At 42.5% G+C, this 17,311-nt stretch overlaps 1 protein-coding gene across 1 annotated transcript in view; it reads left to right on the forward strand.

Annotated features, from left to right (window-relative positions):
- The first annotated feature begins 42 nt into the window (after nucleotides 1–42).
- rtn1a (reticulon 1a) overlaps nucleotides 43–17,311 on the forward strand; it is a 51,826-nt gene continuing 34,557 nt past the window's right edge. The window contains exon 1 of the mRNA XM_029713387.1: nucleotides 43–292. Coding sequence (XP_029569247.1) covers nucleotides 73–292 — 220 coding nt within the window. The 5' untranslated portion in view covers nucleotides 43–72. The remainder of the gene's footprint in view (nucleotides 293–17,311) is intronic.

Below are 17,311 nucleotides of genomic sequence, written 5' to 3' on the forward strand. Positions count from 1 at the left end.
ACCCACTATCCATTGTGTAGCCCGCGTTACAGCTTGTGACTGTTATCTCTCGCGCAACCTCTCCCTAAAAGCATGTCTTCGAAGCCCAGCGACGAACTAGGTTCGGAAGGGAAATGGTTTGGGGACGATTATGAAAGAAATGGCCTGTTTGGAAGCACCCCACCCCGGTTTGATGAACTACGTGAAGATTTAAAACCGAAAACCAGGGAGGAGACGAGCGACCTGGATCAATTCCATCAATTTGAGGACGATGGGAAAAGGCCTCCCGTTGCTATGGAAACTACATCTACAGGTAAAGCGGTTTATCAATAACATTTGTCTTATCACTTATAGACAACACTTGTTTTATATAGATTTACATCGTGCGTAATTTAAATTAGTCTGTTTACATTTCTCATAGCAGACAATGCTATCACAAAGACCTATTTTTTGGGGTGTAACATGTCTGAGACGGAACCTTCGTCATCGTAGTGTACCAGACATTCTGTACTTTCTCACGAAGTCAGTGAAAAGTTTAGTAGATCGAATCTACACCAGTCATGGGTTTGGCTGGGAAATGTACTTAAGTGCAAATAATGGAATCGATTTCCTATTAGTGGGTAACTACAGAATAGAACAGAATTTGAACTTGGATAAAATACAATTCAAAACCGTTTATGGACTATGAAATCTAGGTCTACATAACATTGACATGTCTTAGAGAAACAGATCAACAGAACAGACCAAGGGAAGACAGCAAACAACAGGCCGGCTGTGACCTAGCCATGGGCCTAGCCCTTGATCATGACTCAGTTCCAGTACATTACACATAAGAGTCATTGGACGAAGGCGAGTTTTGGAGCCACTATGCTCTGAACATTAACACGCATCGCTTGCGTTATTGTTTTGGAAGCATAATGACCGTATCCTCCATATCCATTGGAACACAGGAGTGATGGTTGCTGATAATGGGCCTCTGTACGCATATGTTGATATTACATAAAAAATCTGCCGTTTCCAGCTACAATAGTCACTTACAACATTAACAATGTCTACACTGTATTTCTGATCAATGACTTTATTTTAATGTACAAAACATTTGTTTTTCTTTCAAAAACAATTACATTTCTAAGTGACCCCAAACTTTTGAACGGTAGTGTATATATTATATACTGTATAGGGTTAGTGTTCCCAAACAGCCATATCTCCATGTTACTGCACGGGTTATGGAAGACAGAGAGACCACTTATGATAATTAGCTATATAGCATGTTCCCGTTCACCTGTGTGTAACGGAAGAAGGCCGCCAGAAAAGTTGTCGCTGAAAAATACTGTTATCTGCAACTCTGATAAAGCCGGTTAAAACAGTGTACAGTAAGTTTGTATTTTGCATTTGTGAAATTATGTTGATGTGATATGAAAGTAAAGGGCTTTATGTTTCTAGAACCGTATCGCAATTGAGAATTTGAGTCAACCTCTGAAAATAACATGATAAGGCACCTTAAGGAGTAATGGTAACGTTCGGCTCCTTAAGAGTACATCTTGGGCTAGCCATTGGCCTAGTAGGCTACAAACATTGGTAGGGTACAGTCCTTTTACTACATTTTTACAAATATTATTCAAGCTAGGGACAACACACTGCATAGCTATATCACTAGAATGTTAAACTGAAAGTTTACAAATATATTCCTTTAAATAAGCACTATATGCCTTTTTGTTGTGTCTGCATAACAAGCTTTTACTGAAAATGTTAGCTCCCTAGGCCTGCATTTCCAAAATAGTCCTAATTGTTTGTTTACAAAGGCAGTCTGGCTAGAATACAATCAGTCACTCACATCCTAAGCAGAGTTGGGTAGGTTACTCTAAATGTAATCCGTTACAGTTATTAGTTACCTGTCCAAAATTGCAATCAGTAACGTAACTTTTGGATTACCCAAACTCGGTAACTTAATTGGATTACCTTCCCCTTTAAGAGGCTAGCTTCTAGTCCAGTGGCTAGTACCAAACTAACTTCATCGGACTGAGTCTTACTACAAAACCACAGTGACAGACGGCGTAGATGGCAAGACAATGCAATGACAATGTGCTGTCTGCCTGTTCCCGGCTCTCCCCACCGTCCGCTGACCTCAATCAAGCCATTAACGTTTTCAACCTTTCAGTCTCTTCACCGTTGATCTACAGATGATGATTAAATGTTGTTTTTAAATTGCTTGTTTTTTGTTGTCGCTTTACAGCGCTTTTAGTTGTTTCTTTATGTGATGAATAGCGCTATAAAAGTTGAATAAATTATTATTATTATTAAACAGACTTGGCGTGTCATCATAGTGGTCTCCGGCTGTGGTCAGACTCACTTAGTTGCAACAAACTTACATTTGTGCCTTTTTTCAGTGCTGATTTATTTGTATGTTATTGAGAAAACAGAAAGGTGTCATAATGTATTTTTCTTTCTAAATGTAAAGGTAATCTTTCTAAATGTAAAAGTAATCCAAGAAGGAATTATCTCGTTTTTCAAACGTATCTGTAATCAGATTACAATATTTTTTTCTGGTAATGTAACTGATTCATTTTTTTGTTGTAATCAGTTATTCCCCAACCCTGAACCTTATCACCTTATCACACATGTTAATGAGGTTGGGTAGCATTGATTAAGCAGTGTGCTGTTGCACCTCAAAGCAGTGTTTTTGTGGGAGCATCATTCATGCTTCAGTTCTAAGTCCATTACCCTCTTCAGCAGAGTTCAGCCTATGCTGCTATTTTTAATCCTGGAGAAACAGCTCACCATCCACTTGGAGAGTAGGGAACTGGAGCCCTGCACTTTCATTTTGATTCACAGTTCCTCTGAAATATTCATAAGATGGTGTTTCAAATCCCTGCTCTCTTCTTAACCCAGGCCTTTTCCTTAGATCTTTCAGCACTGTAATTTCGTTTTTTGAGATGGCAAGCACATTTTTTCCACATAAACAGAGAGGCATCTAGGCCTGTAATCTGATTTGTAATCTGATTTAATGCAGTGTCTTAGTAAACGTGGCATTAAATATCAGTGTTTAAAAAAAACATTGTTTTTGTTGTTGAGTGGAAAAGGAAGTTGTCTTCTAAACATGGCTTCAGTTCAGACAGCCTGCCAGATTCTTTGCCCTAATGGCAAGATAAATGTTTTTTTTTAACTAGGAAAATCAGTTAAGATCAAATTCTTATTTGCAATGACAGCCTACCGGGGAACAGTGTGTTTACTGTTTTGTTCATGGGCAGAACAACAGATTTTTACCTTGTCAGCTCAGGGATTTGGTCCAGCAACCTTTCAGTTACTGGCCCAACGTTCTAACCTCTAGGCTACCTGCCGCCCCAGGTTCACATGAATGGTTTACTCACTCTGTGCCTTCACAGCTCAAGTCAGAGGATGGACCTGTTCCCAAACTCACACAGACACACGCACGCACACAGACACACACACACACACACACACACACACACAATGCACGCATGCAGTCACACACGCACTCACGCGTGCACATACACAAACACAAAGCAGCCATTTCAAAATCATCAAAAGGGAAACATAACTACCTTTTAGCCTTTCCTATAACATAGAAACACTCTGTTGTGACACTTGTGGTCTTGGTAGGCACAGTGTGGATCTTTTCAGAGCTAGGCTGCTTTCAAATACTGTAGGCAGACACTGGACAGCCAGGTCTACAATAGTGTAGGGAACAGAGGGGCAGGGAAGTGAACCCCAGGTCGCTGGTGTGAAATGCAAACACCCTATGCATTGCACCAATAGGGTTAACTCGCTTGCTGGGAATTGTAACGTGGCTCATATACAGGGGATGCTACAATAGCCTTTGGACAGAAAAGCCCTAGCCTGTTCTGACTTGTCTAGGATCCTGGCCCTGACCCTCTCCATGCAACAATGTACTCACACAGATTTCACTCTCGCCTGTAGATATCATGCTCCAATCTTTGTTGAATCACACGATTTTCTCAAGAAAATTAAACTGCATACTTCTCGGACCACATAACTCACAGAACCTCAGAGTGAGGCTACTGTACATTAGGCCCCTCCCATTTCCAGTAGCTGACCTCAGCTACACATATTCAGTTGCAGCAGCAGAACTTGAGAAGAATAACTGTGAACCATACAGCATGCCTGTTCTCCTCTAGGCTAAGTGATGCCCAATCATCCCTGCCCTCTGCACATAGAGATGTTGCACACAAATATCTAATACAGATTTTTAAAAAACAATGTAGTAATGATGAGCAGGATGTCGCTCCATCCAGAATTCTGACCAGATCTGGCCACGCTGTGAAATGCACATGAGGATATCGCTCCAATTGTTCATTTATATACCCCTCTGGGGTAGACAAAACAAACAAACACACTGTGCAGAAAGTGAGAGAATTCTGGCATTTCTTCTGTCTCTGTGAATATTGTATGTTTTGAAGTCTGTGTTTGATATTCTGCGATTTTTTTTAAGGCAATAGTGAAAGACACATTTTACTCTCTGAAGATTAAAGGTATTAGGTTAATAGTACACATTCCCTTTACATGTCTCCTATCCAGACAAGCACACCAATCATTGTTCACTAGCCACATTTTGACACAGTGACTCAGGGGTTGCTAGTCCCTCCTCTTCTGCATCTCAGCATAAAGCATGAGAGAGGGTGTCTACTGTCTGGGACTTTTCTATAGTTAGGAGAGAGGGAGCACTTACAGGCTGACTACATCGCTTGCGTCGCGTGTGCGAGCATTGCAAAATAAATGTAGAAATCTATGTTATTCAATTATTGCACCCACACTGCTCGCGTGCGCCAACGAGCGTCTGCGTTGCCACGGGCTAAAATAGAAGTCAGTTCTATTTCTGACGCAGATTGCGCTGCAAGTCCTGCCTCTCCCATCTCCTCATTGGTTTATAGAAGCAGGTACCCACGTGCCATCTCCTCATTGGTTATACCCACGTGGGTGACTGAAAGACGAACAAAGTCAGTGGTGGTAATGCACCTAATTTATGAAAGTTGCCAATCGTAATATAATGATGATGAAGATGCAAGAGACTGTGCTGCTAGGTTCTCTGTCTGTGCTGCCTCATAAAAAGATTTGGGCCCCTCTGCCTGTCCTGTTTCTTGCCAGACTGCCTTCCAATCTCATTCGTCTTCTTCAGCTTCCAGGGCCAATTAGCTAATGCTGAAGGAAGGACACAGATAAAGCAACGAAAGAGAGGTTCATAAAACTTCCACTCCAGGGACAACACAGAATGTCAGCTGTCGTGAACTGTGGACCTAATTAGATTCTTCTCCAAATATTTTTCTATCCCCCCACAGACAACGATGTGCTATCTTTGAATCGAGCCTAATACTTTCTCAAACCTTCTCACTGTCAGTGTGCATGGTTCTCCCCAGGATTTTTTAAGAAGTTGGTGCTGCTGAGTACAGCAAGTTGGTTTATTTTTTATTTTATTTTTTACACCTGTAACCGCCATTTCCTGCAATCTAGAGCAATAATATGATAACAAAAAACATAGTGGCACAGCCAGTCCACACGGTGGCTTTATATAAAAAGATGTACAGAGATAGATGTGACATGACTTGTTTGAATTGCTCAATAGCACTAGGCTTCTCTCAACACTCAACTCTCTGTCCACATTGGTTGGTAGTTGGATGCAGAGGGATGTTGGCAGTCAGTGGACTCCAACCACTGTCCTCAGCATTTAGTCCAAATTTAATACATTTTACATTTTAGTCATTTTAGCAGACGCTCTTATCCAGAGCGACTTACAGTAGTGAATGCATACATTTCATACATTTTTTTTTCTTCCCCGTACTAGACTGGGGACAAAAAAAGACACTAATTTGTGCATGTTGTCCTACGTGTCCTTTGTGTGTGTGTCCGTGTGTGTCTTGGCTATAAATGAAAGTGAGGTGAGACAATAAAATAGTTAATTGACAACTGGGCTACAAAGCTGTAGACACACAGTCTGGATCTTCAAATAATCTATCCTCACCATTCCACTCAGGCAAGGACTTCACCAGGATCGATAAATGACAGGTGGCACTGGCATCCAAAGCTTCCATTGACTTCACAACTTGAATACAATAGGGCTTCTTGTGTGTAGGCTGACTGTTTTTATAGATTTTTTCTCATCCCAATTGACAATAACAATTTTCTGCCTGTCCAGCCATAATGGGCATTTAAGAAGATGGTGGATAAACAGAATATTTTGACAGTTATTGTATGCCATGGATCAATCATAATGCCCTGATATCAATAGTTAATTTGCAATTATATACCCTGACTTCCCTCTCAGCTGCCTACCTATTAATACCCCCGTTGTCACTTTTGAGCAACTTCTATTTGCTGTGTTTGTGAAACCTCTTGCTTACTTACTTCCCTCAATTCAACGCCTCTGTTTCTTTCTTCCCCTTTCTCATTGTCACCCTCTTATCTGCCTGAGGTTTCCGTCTGAAGAACCCTAATGTAAGCCCCCTCTCGCCCTCTGTTTGGTTTGCTGGAGAGGACTGTTGAAAAGAGATACCACACTGGTGGAACATGGAAAACAGCAACAGTAATACGTATACTGTTCAGTGTTTATCCAGGTTCGCATACAGTATAAACACTGGCTGTACAGTGTAAGCCTACATTCACTTTTTAGTTACTTTCATTCAATGAGACGTCATTCTAGTAATTATAGCATTGTACAGTAAAGTTGAACAACAGTGTCTGTAAAACACAATGAGTTCATTTGAAAGTCAATACAAGTAGAAGAAGAGGCATGATGGCGATTTATTAATGGCCTTCCTGCTCCAGAGCGATGCTGATGCAGCACAGCATCTCCTATGCCCCCCTCAGGGCCAGAAGGCTGCATGGAGGTGGGAGTGGAGAGGTTTAGGGAGTGGGGCTCCTGGGAGCTAGAGGGGAACTGACAGTTCTGTGTGCAACTACAAGACATTAGGAAAACAAACCAAGACTCGACATGACTCTTTGATTTCAAATCCCCTCGATAGTTGTTTTGATTGTTGTTATTTTAGACATATCAAATGAGCGCAGCCAAACACAATAGAGAAAGATCATCAACATTGAAGACCATTATCATTATCCTGAGATCAATGGCAGAGTCTTATGGAATGAATGCATTGGGCCACGGCCGCCTACATGCAGTTCATCGAACCTCTGCTTCCAAGCCTATACAGTACATGTAATAGTCAATACTTTAAATGTCATCTGTTATCACGTTTTTGTCTCCAGCCACATAATGAGAGAAGCCTAGCGTAGAAGCTATTGCCAGGGTGCATTAGGCGAATAGCTGCGTTGCCTGTGTGTAGGGGCCATTTCCATCTAAAAGGAGCCATGACCACCAACAAGTGAAGTTCATAGGAGCATATCAAATGAAAGCTAAGAAGAAATTTTTTAGAATTTAAAGTATGTATACATTTTTCTAACATTTTCTATCCTAAAAATGTGGAATAAGTACAGACTTTGATTTCTGGTCAAATAGATGGAAAAGGGGTCTTAGACAACATTTACCAGCAAACGTCTTAAACATCAAAACACAGTAATGTTGAATTAAAGACCCCTACCAACTAATATCAACACTTATATTTATATTTGGATAAATGATTTGCCTTCTGTAAGTTTAAGAAACATTACCTTGTGCCTTGTAATTCCGTTACCAAAAACCCACATATCTTTAAGATATTTTGTAATTTCTCTCCCATATTAGATTCGAAGTTTGAATAGAGAGGATAGTGAAAGTTCACAGAAGTATCAAGTAAAGGTAGACCTACCAATTAGTTAGTGTTTTTACTAATACCAAGTTTGTTTATGAAGTCTTAAGTGATTAAAACTCATAATGCTGTTACCAAATCGTAACGGAATTACTGCAATTTTTTTTCTCTTTCTGTCATGTGTGCTCCCTCTCTGGCCTCTAGGTCACCAGGCTGCTCGTTATGGCGCACACCTGTCACCATCGATACGCGCTTTATGATACTCACCTGGACTCCATCACCTGCCCTATCAGTGGTGGTTCTAGACCATTTCAACTGGGGGGCCAAGCTGGGGCCAGTTGTACTGTTAGAGGGGCCAGTTACATTAGACGTTATTGTTGTCATATCGTTTTCTTCACTGCATTGCAGGCATTAGCAGGCAAAAGACCATGTTCATAATCATCATTGTTGCCACTGTCTAATAACGGATGTAAAAAAAGAACGATACAAAAAATGAGTTATGTAAAGCTTATTTCATACTCCACATTTAGGGGGGCCACAAGGGGGTCCAAAATTGTTGTCACAGGGGCACTGGCCCCCCCCTGGCCCCTCCCCAGAACCGCCCCTGTGCCCTATATATGTCACTCCCTTTGGTTCTGTCACGCTGGTATGAATGATTCAGGAGACAGACGCAGGAATGCGTAATAGTTTTTTTTATAATACCCCAAATTACGGCGTTCCATGTAAAGGCACGGGAACGAAGACCAAACAAACACGTACACAAAACACAGGGTTGAAACCCAAACAGAAGAGCGAGGAGTGCCTCGAATAAATAACACACGCACACAATGATTAACACACGGGACGAGGCCCGTAATCATCTGCGCAATCCACAATGGCACGAAAGCCCAAAACACACGTACTCACACGCACCAACGGATAATCGACCGCACCATGGTGAACATTAGGGCACATATATACAAATACTAATCAGTGGGAATAGGGGACAGGTATGCGTAAGGAAAGTTCCAGAGGGATTCGTGACAGGTTCCGTCCCCAGGAGTCATTGTTTCTGTTTCATTTTACATTTTAGTCATTTTAGCAGATGCTCTTATCCAGAGCGACTTACAGTAGTGAATGCATACATTTCATTTCATGCATTTTTTTGTACTGGCCCCCTGTGGGAATCAAACCCACAACCCTGGCGTTGCACACACCATGCTGGCATTGCAAACACCATGCTCTACCAACTGAGCCACAGGGAAGCCATTTTCACGTCTGTGTGTGCTGTTAGTGTTTCTGGTTTTGTATTATGTTTTGTTTATTAAAACACTCACTCCTTTAACTTGCTTCCCGACTCTTAGAGCACATCGTTACACTTTCTGTCATCTGGAGGTCAAAAGCAAGACTGTGATATCCTCTCACACTCCCTCTCTCTCTGCCGCTGTCTCTCACTCTTCTCTCTCGCTACAGTAAACGCCACCTCTCCGGGCTCTTATTGACACCTACCACCTACCCTCTTTCCATTTACTGTAACAAGCATCCTTTGGCCGGACCAAATCTGAACCAATCATAGATGTAGATGTTTCACAAGTTTGAACACTACAGTAGAGCACACTAAAGTAGAGTACAGTATAATGTACTGAACTCGACTTTACTGGCTGTACTGTGTGATGTCCAAACTTATGAAATATAGACGTCTATGATTGTTTCAGATTTGGTCTGGTCCGGACCAACCAAATGTGGTCTTGTTTGGGGCCGTAGCTCATTACAATAATACCCAAATATGTAGGATATTGCATATTTCTACAGTTCTTTACCTATCACCAGGAAAAGAATGATATTCATATCATATTATGCATTTCTATATAGTACAGATCTGGGACTTGTGCATAGAGTTACATGGTTTATGAGGCATATGTTTTGGCATACATACATTTTCAAGTGAAAAATCGAGTCAAAGCGTATTTCGATTAACGTGGAATTACCCCTTCACAACGGATCCACCAGAAATGATTTATTTAAATGTATTATCCTCTCAGAAGCATGATTATGTTATGTGGCAAATTCTGAAATGAGAATTCCCTTGCTGTCACATCTGATCCAGTCTGAATGAGCTGAAGCGCTTGCTTGGTCTTGTGGGGCTTTTTCAATGTCTGACTGGGTGCTGCTGCTGCTGCACCACAATGTCCACTGCTGCTGTATGCTGATGTGGCTCAGTAGACAGCTTCCCTGTCTGTCTGAGCAGACTCTTATTGCCACTGCTGCCCTGATGTCTGTCTGCTGAACACTCAGCCCATCTATTCCCATCATTCTGCATCTTAGACCCCTCTGCGGGTCGTAAGCAAGTAACCGCTCAGCCTACGTCACTGTCAGACTCTAGAGCAGCCAGCGGTGTGGAGAGAGAATATGGGGGGTGCGTGTGACCCACTGCCATGAATCAACGGGACTTCTGCAACCAGTTCCAGAGTTCACCTCTGTTCACAGTATGTTGTCTTTATGAGTCCCGAGTCCTGTCCAATTCTGTATAGTTAATTTGACCCCGTCGATGGTAGATTATGCTGCTGGTGTTGTCAGGGGGATAGCAGAATGGGCCTACAGGGGGGAAAGGAGAGCCATAAGAGGATTATATATTAGGAGCCTGACTGGCTGTCAGTATGGCTTCATGAACCCTATTGAACTCTAGAAACCACAGCAACAGCTGTTGCCATCTGCTTTAGGAACAGCCTGATGATGCTCAGACACTTCATGTGCTGCCTTGTCTACTCTATTTAACAGAATATTACCTACTGCAGTGTGTCAAAGGGCTGCCATGTTTCTCTGCTTAGGAACTCCCCATGTTTTTTCATCTAGAGTGTTTTGTCTTGTGTCTCTGCATCATTGGTTTAGCCTGGTGTTCGTGACATTGTGTTTTGTATGATGTATTGTTAAGGACATTGTAGACATTTTCTAATGCCATGAGGAGAGGGAGCAGGATCCACAGGGACAACAGAACAGGGGGAAGGGAGGCGGCCATTCAAGGAAAGATGGGGAGGAGGGTTGCAAAGGGTCGGAAACTTTCCAGTAAATTTCCTGAATTTTTCCGGAAGTTAAGCCTGGGAATTTTGGGAATTTTGCTTAAATTCATCAAAAAAGTTAGCTTATAACAGTGAACCTTTTTTTTGTGGGATACATATAAGGCAATTCTAGGTCTTGTAGCATATTTTGGTTAACTATCCCCAATTCAATGGAATTGCAACCCGCTGCATGCACAGTGCATTCTTCCATCACATGTGCAGTGCACTCTTCCATCACATGTACAGCTGATTCTCAAGATCTTGCACACTAATGAGATGCTATTGGGACCACACTACTACACTGTCAGCCAAGGACTACATGCTTTCTGGTAAGTTTTGATTACAATACTGTCACGGCTCCTCCTCTGCAGTGCAGGGGTGGTTCCCCCTGCAGGCAGAGGAGGGTCGTTAGTGATTGCAGCTGGGGTGATTGGAGCCACCTGGGCTCAGGGTATTTAACCAACTGCTCCACTAACCTCTCGCTGTGCTGGTCTGGCTGGTCTGGCTCCTCGCTGAGCTTCTGGCTCGCTGGGCTTGTTCTCGCTTTCTCCCTGCTCCTCCAGGTATGATCCGGTTTTGTTTGTTCCTTTGTAGCTGTATTTAGTTTCCACTCAGTCATGTTTACACATACATATTCACGCATCCATGCACCTTACATACACCTTACATTATGACATTTCCACACCTCATTCCTTTTTCTTTGTTTATAGTTAATAGTTTCGTTTTATAAAGAACGTTTTGAATTGGCCTATACCAGTTGTCGATGTCCTCTCATTTTTGCCACAGGCTATGAGCCGGCCTGTGACAAGTGGGGGCTCATCCGGGATGTTGTGACAAGTGGGGGCTCGTCCATAAGTTGTGACAAGGAACCTCCTTACATACACCTCTCGCATCAATTTGACTATTGTTTTATAGTTAAGTTGGGTTAGTTTAGTTCAGATTGCCAAGTTTTTGTTTGAGAGGGATGTTTTGGTTTGGCCAATATTGTTGGAGAGAGCATTGAGAGCCATGTGTTCTTTTGGTTCAGTTAGTTTGGTAGCTAAATTTGGCCTAACCTTGGCCTAACCACACCCTGGCCTAACCAAAAATAGAGAACAAAAACCCTGTCTATGGCCAGGGAGTTACACCACCCAACTACCTCATTCCCATATTGTTATTTATTTTTTGCTTCTTTGCACCCCAGTATCTCTACTTGCACATTCATCTTCTGCACATGTATCACTCCAGTGTTTAATTGCTAAATTGGAGATATTTCGCCTATTTATTGCCTTACCTGTCACGTCCTGACCAGTGAGAAGGGTCATTTTGCCATAGTAGAATGGTCAGGGCGTGGCAGAGGGGTTGTTTTGTGTGTTTTGGGGTTGATTTGTTTCTAGGGGCATTTGTTCTAGATTTCTGTTTCTATGTTTCATTTTCCATGTGTGGCCGAGTATGGTTTCCAATCAGAGGCAGGTGTCTTTCGTTGTCTCTGATTGGAAGCCATACTTAGGCAGCCTGTTTTTTCTTTGGGTTTTGTGGGTGTTCGTTTTCCATATAGTCTGTGTACCTTACGGGACTGTTTGTCGTTTGGTTATTTTGTTAAAGTGTTCTCTTAAAATAAATGAAGATGAGCACTATACACGCTGCGCCTTGGTCTAATCCTTTCGACGCCTGTGACATTACCTCCCTAATCTTACTACATTTGCACACACTATATATATATATATATATATACTGCTCAAAAAAATAAAGAGAACACTTAAACAACACAATGTAACTCCAAGTCAATCACACTTCTGTGAAATCAAACTGTCCACTTAGGAAGCAACACTGATTGACAATAAATTTCACATGCTGTTGTGCAAATGGAATAGACAACAGGTGGACATTATAGGCAATAAGCAAGACACCCCCAATAAAGGAGTGGCTGTGCAGGTGGAGACCACAGACCACTTCTCAGTTCCTATGCTTCCTGGCTGATGTTTTGGTCACTTTTGAATGCTGGCGGTGCTTTCACTCTAGTGGTAGCATGAGACGGAGTCTACAACCCACACAAGTGGCTCAGGTAGTGCAGCTCATCCAGGATGGCACATCAATGCGAGCTGTGGCAAGAAGGTTTGCTGTGTCTGTCAGCGTAGTGTCCAGAGCATGGAGGCGCTACCAGGAGACAGGCCAGTACATCAGGAGACGTGGAGGAGGCCGTAGGAGGGCATCAACCCAGCAGCAGGACCGCTACCTCCGCCTTTGTGCAAGGAGGAGCAGGAGGAGCACTGCCAGAGCCCTGCAAAATGACCTCCAGCAGGCCACAAATGTGCATGTGTCTGCTCAAACTGTCAGAAACAGACCATGTGCTCGCCAGAGGTAGCCTGACTGCCATTAGGTACCGAGATGAGATCCTCAGACCCCTTGTGAGACCATATGCTGGTGCGGTTGGCCCTGGGTTCCTCCTAATGCAAGACAATGCTAGACCTCATGTGGCTGGAGTGTGTCAGCAGTTCCTACAAGAGGAAGGCATTGATGCTATGGACTGGCCCGCCCGTTCCCCAGACCTGAATCCAATTGAGCACATCTGGGACATCATGTCTCGCTCCATCCACCAACACCACGTTGCACCACAGACTGTCCAGGAGTTGGCGGATGCTTTAGTCCAGGTCTGGGAGGAGATCCCTCAGGAGATCATCCGCCACCTCATCAGGAGCATGCCCAGGCGTTGTAGGGAGGTCATACAGGCACGTGGAGGCCACACACACTACTGAGCCTCATTTTGACTTGTTTTAAGGACATTACATCAAATTTGGATCAGCCTGTAGTGTGGTTTTCCACATTAATTTTGAGTGTGACTCCAAATCCAGACCTCCATGGGTTGATAAATTGGATTTCCATTGATTATTTTTGTGTGATTTTGTTGTCAGCACATTCAACTATGTAAAGAAAAAAGTATTTAATAAGATTATTTCTTTCATTCAGATCTAGGATGTGGTGTTTAAGTGTTCCCTTTATTTTTTTGAGCAGTGTACTTTTCTATTGTGTTATTGACTGTACGTTTGTTTATCCCATGTGTAACACTGTTGTTTGTGTTGCACTCCTTTGCTTTATCTTGGCCAGGTCACATTTGCAAATGTGAACTTGTTCTCAACTGGCCAACCTGGTTAAATAAAGGTGAAATTTAATAAATAAAAAATGTGTATTGGAAGAGATTTCTGAATGTTCTTCGCCCAGCGTACACCCCTCCAACCAGGCATGCTTGATCTACTCATTTTCTGGATGCGGAGTTTAACAGAGTTCAAGTAAAGGTCAAGCAAATCATAGAGAAAGCAGACTGTATTGCAATCATCTCTGATGGGTGGTCGAATGTTCGTGGGCAAGGAATAATTAACTACATCTTAACCCCTCAACCAGTATTCTACAAGAGCACAGACACAAGGGACAACAGACACACTGGTCTCTACATTGCAGATGAGCTGAAGGCAGTCATCAATGACCTTAAAACCTCTTACATCTAGACGTTCCGCTAGCGGCTAGCGGAACACCTGCTCCAATATCCAATGACGGGCGTGGCGCGAAATACAAACTCCTCGAAAATCCGAAAACTTCCATTTTTCAAACACATGACTATTTTACACCATTTTAAAGACAAGACTCTCCTTTATCTAACCACACTGTCCGATTTCAAAAAGGCTTTACAGCGAAAGCAAAACATTAGATTGTCAGCAGAGTACCCAGCCAGAAATAATCAGACACCCATTTTTCAAGCTAGCATATAATGTCACAAAAAAGAAAACCACAGCTAAATGCAGCACTAACCTTTGATGATCTTCATCAGATGACACTCCTAGGACATTATGTTATACAATACATGCATGTTTTGTTCAATCAAGTTCATATTTATATCAAAAACCAGCTTTTTACATTAGCATGTGACGTTCAGAACTAGCATTCCCACCGAACACTTCCGGTGAATTTACTAAATTACTCACGATAAACGTTCACAAAAAACATAATTTAAAGAATTATAGATACAGAACTCCTTTATGCAAACGCGGTGTCCGATTTTAAAATAGCTTTTCGGTGAAAGCACATTTTGCAATATTCTGAGTAGATAGCCCGGCCATCATGGCTAGCTATTTTGACACCCACCAAGTTTGGTACTCACCAAACTCAGATTTACTATAAGAAAATTGGATTACCTTTCCTGTTCTAAGTCAGAATGCACTCCCAGGACTTCTACTTCATCACCCGATGTTGTTTTGGTTACAAATAATCCATAGTTATATCCAAATAGCGGCGTTTTGTTGTGCGTTCAAGACACTATCCGAAGGGTAACAAAGGGTGACGCGCCCGGCGTGTATCGTGACAAAAAAATTCAAAATATTCCATTACCGTACTTCAAAGCATGTCAAACTCTGTTTAAAATAAATTTTTATGCGATTTTTCTCGTAAAAAAGCAATAATATTCCGACCGGGAGTCGTTCTTTTCGTTCAAAGACTGAAAATGTAAACATGGAGTCGTCTCGTGCACGCGCGCCCCCGTCTCATTGTTCTCAGATCGACCACTTACCAAATGCGCTACTGTTTTTCAGCCAGAGACAGCAGAGTCATCATTCAACGTTCTGCCGCCTTCTGAGAGCCTATGGGAGCATTAGAAAATGTCACGTTACAGCAGAGATCCCCTGTTTTGGATAGAGATGGCAAAGAAGGCCAAGAAATGGTCAGACAGGGTACAGAATCTTCTCAGGTTTTGGCCTGCCATTTGAGTTCTGTTATACTCACAGACACCATTCAAACAGTTTTAGAAACTTTGGAGTGTTTTCTATCCAAAGCTAATAATTATATGCATATTCTAGTTTCTGGGCAGGAGTAATAACCAGATTAAATCGGGTACGTTTTTTATCCGGCCGTGAAAATACTGCCCCCTATCCATAACAAGTTAAACCACAGAAGGTATTTGCACTGGTGACAGATAATGCTGCGAACGTGAAGGCTGCTTGGTCTAAAGTGGAGGAGTCCTACCCTCACATCACACACATTGGCTGTGCTGCTCATGCATTGAATCTGCTCCTCAAAGACATCATGGCAATGAAAACAATGAACACACTCTACAAGAGAGCCAAGGAAATGGTTAGGTATGTGAAGGGTCATCAAGTAATAGCAGCAATCTACCTCACCAAGCAAAGTGAGAAGAATAAGAGCACCACATTGAATCTGCCCAGCAACACCCATTGGGGTGATGTTGTCATGTTTTACAGTCTCCTGGAGGGGAAGGAGTCTCTCCAAGAAATGGCCGTATCACAGTCTGCCGATATGGAAAGCCCCATCAAGAGGATCCTCCTGGATGATGCATTTTGGGAGAGAGTGGTAAGCAGCCTGAAACTCCTGAAACCTATAGCAGTAGCCATTGCACGGATTGAGGGAGACAATGCCATCCTGTCTGATGTTCAGACTCTGCTTGCAGATGTAAGAGAAGAAATCCGTACTGCCCTGCCCACTTCACTGTTGCTCCAAGCAGAGGAAACTGCAGTTCTGAAATACATCAAAAAGCGTGAAGACTTCTGCCTGAAGCCCATACACCCCGCAGCGTACATGTTGGACCCCAAGTATGCTGGCAAGAGCATTCTGTTTAGTGCAGTGATCAACAAGGCCTATGGTGTCATCACTACCGTGTCTCGCCACCTTGGTCTGGATGAAGGCAAGGTTCTTGGCAGTCTGGCGAAGTACACTTCCAAGCAAGGGCTTTGGGATGGAGATGCAATATGGCAGTCATGCCAACATATCTCATCAGCCACCTGGTGGAAGGGACATTGTGTATCTCAGGCTCTTTCCCCTGTTGCCTCCATCATCCTCCAAATCCCACCAACATCAGCTGCCTCAGAGCGCAATTGGTCCATATTTGGGAACACACACTAAAGCACGCAACAGGCTGACCAATACAGGGGTTGGAAAATTGGTGACAACGAGCCATCCTCAACAAGGTTGAAAAGTGACTGTGAAGATGATGCCTCAGTGTCATGATGTTCAAGAGGTGGACATTGTGGAGGTCCAGGGAGAAGACATGGAAGCCTGAGAGGAAGACAACCAAAGCTTTAGTTTCTAGACTATCATTTTACAGATGTATGTTGAAAACGTTTTTGGGAGGTGATGGATCATTGGGGATAATTTAATATTCCCTTTCTTTTGTTGTTCAGTGGAATCATCCCATGTGAAGACTCAACTAATTTAATTAAAGTTAAATTCATAACTAAATTGTTTTTTAAATTTCTATTGGAAGGATTTAATCATTTGCAATTATGTCTACTTATGATAAGGTAAAAGGTTTATCTTTCTGTCGCCATATGATATGGTAAATATATCCAATGCAAAACACATCTACATTTAAGTATTAATAATAATTTGCATATTCCCGTTAATTCCCATATATTCCCGTTAATTCCCATATATTCCCGTTAATTCCCACGAAAGTTTCCACCTCTGAATATTCCCCAAAATGTATAACCCTAATAGGGAGGGACGGGACATCCTGACCCGTAGGGTATTCAGCCTACATCCTCTGGGGGAGCCTGAAGGTTCCTATGTAAATCCCCCATCCGTCCCCCACCCCCTCATCCT

This window comes from Salmo trutta, chromosome 25 (genome assembly GCF_901001165.1).
Source record: "Salmo trutta chromosome 25, fSalTru1.1, whole genome shotgun sequence".
In the NCBI taxonomy this organism is placed as follows: domain Eukaryota; kingdom Metazoa; phylum Chordata; class Actinopteri; order Salmoniformes; family Salmonidae; genus Salmo; species Salmo trutta.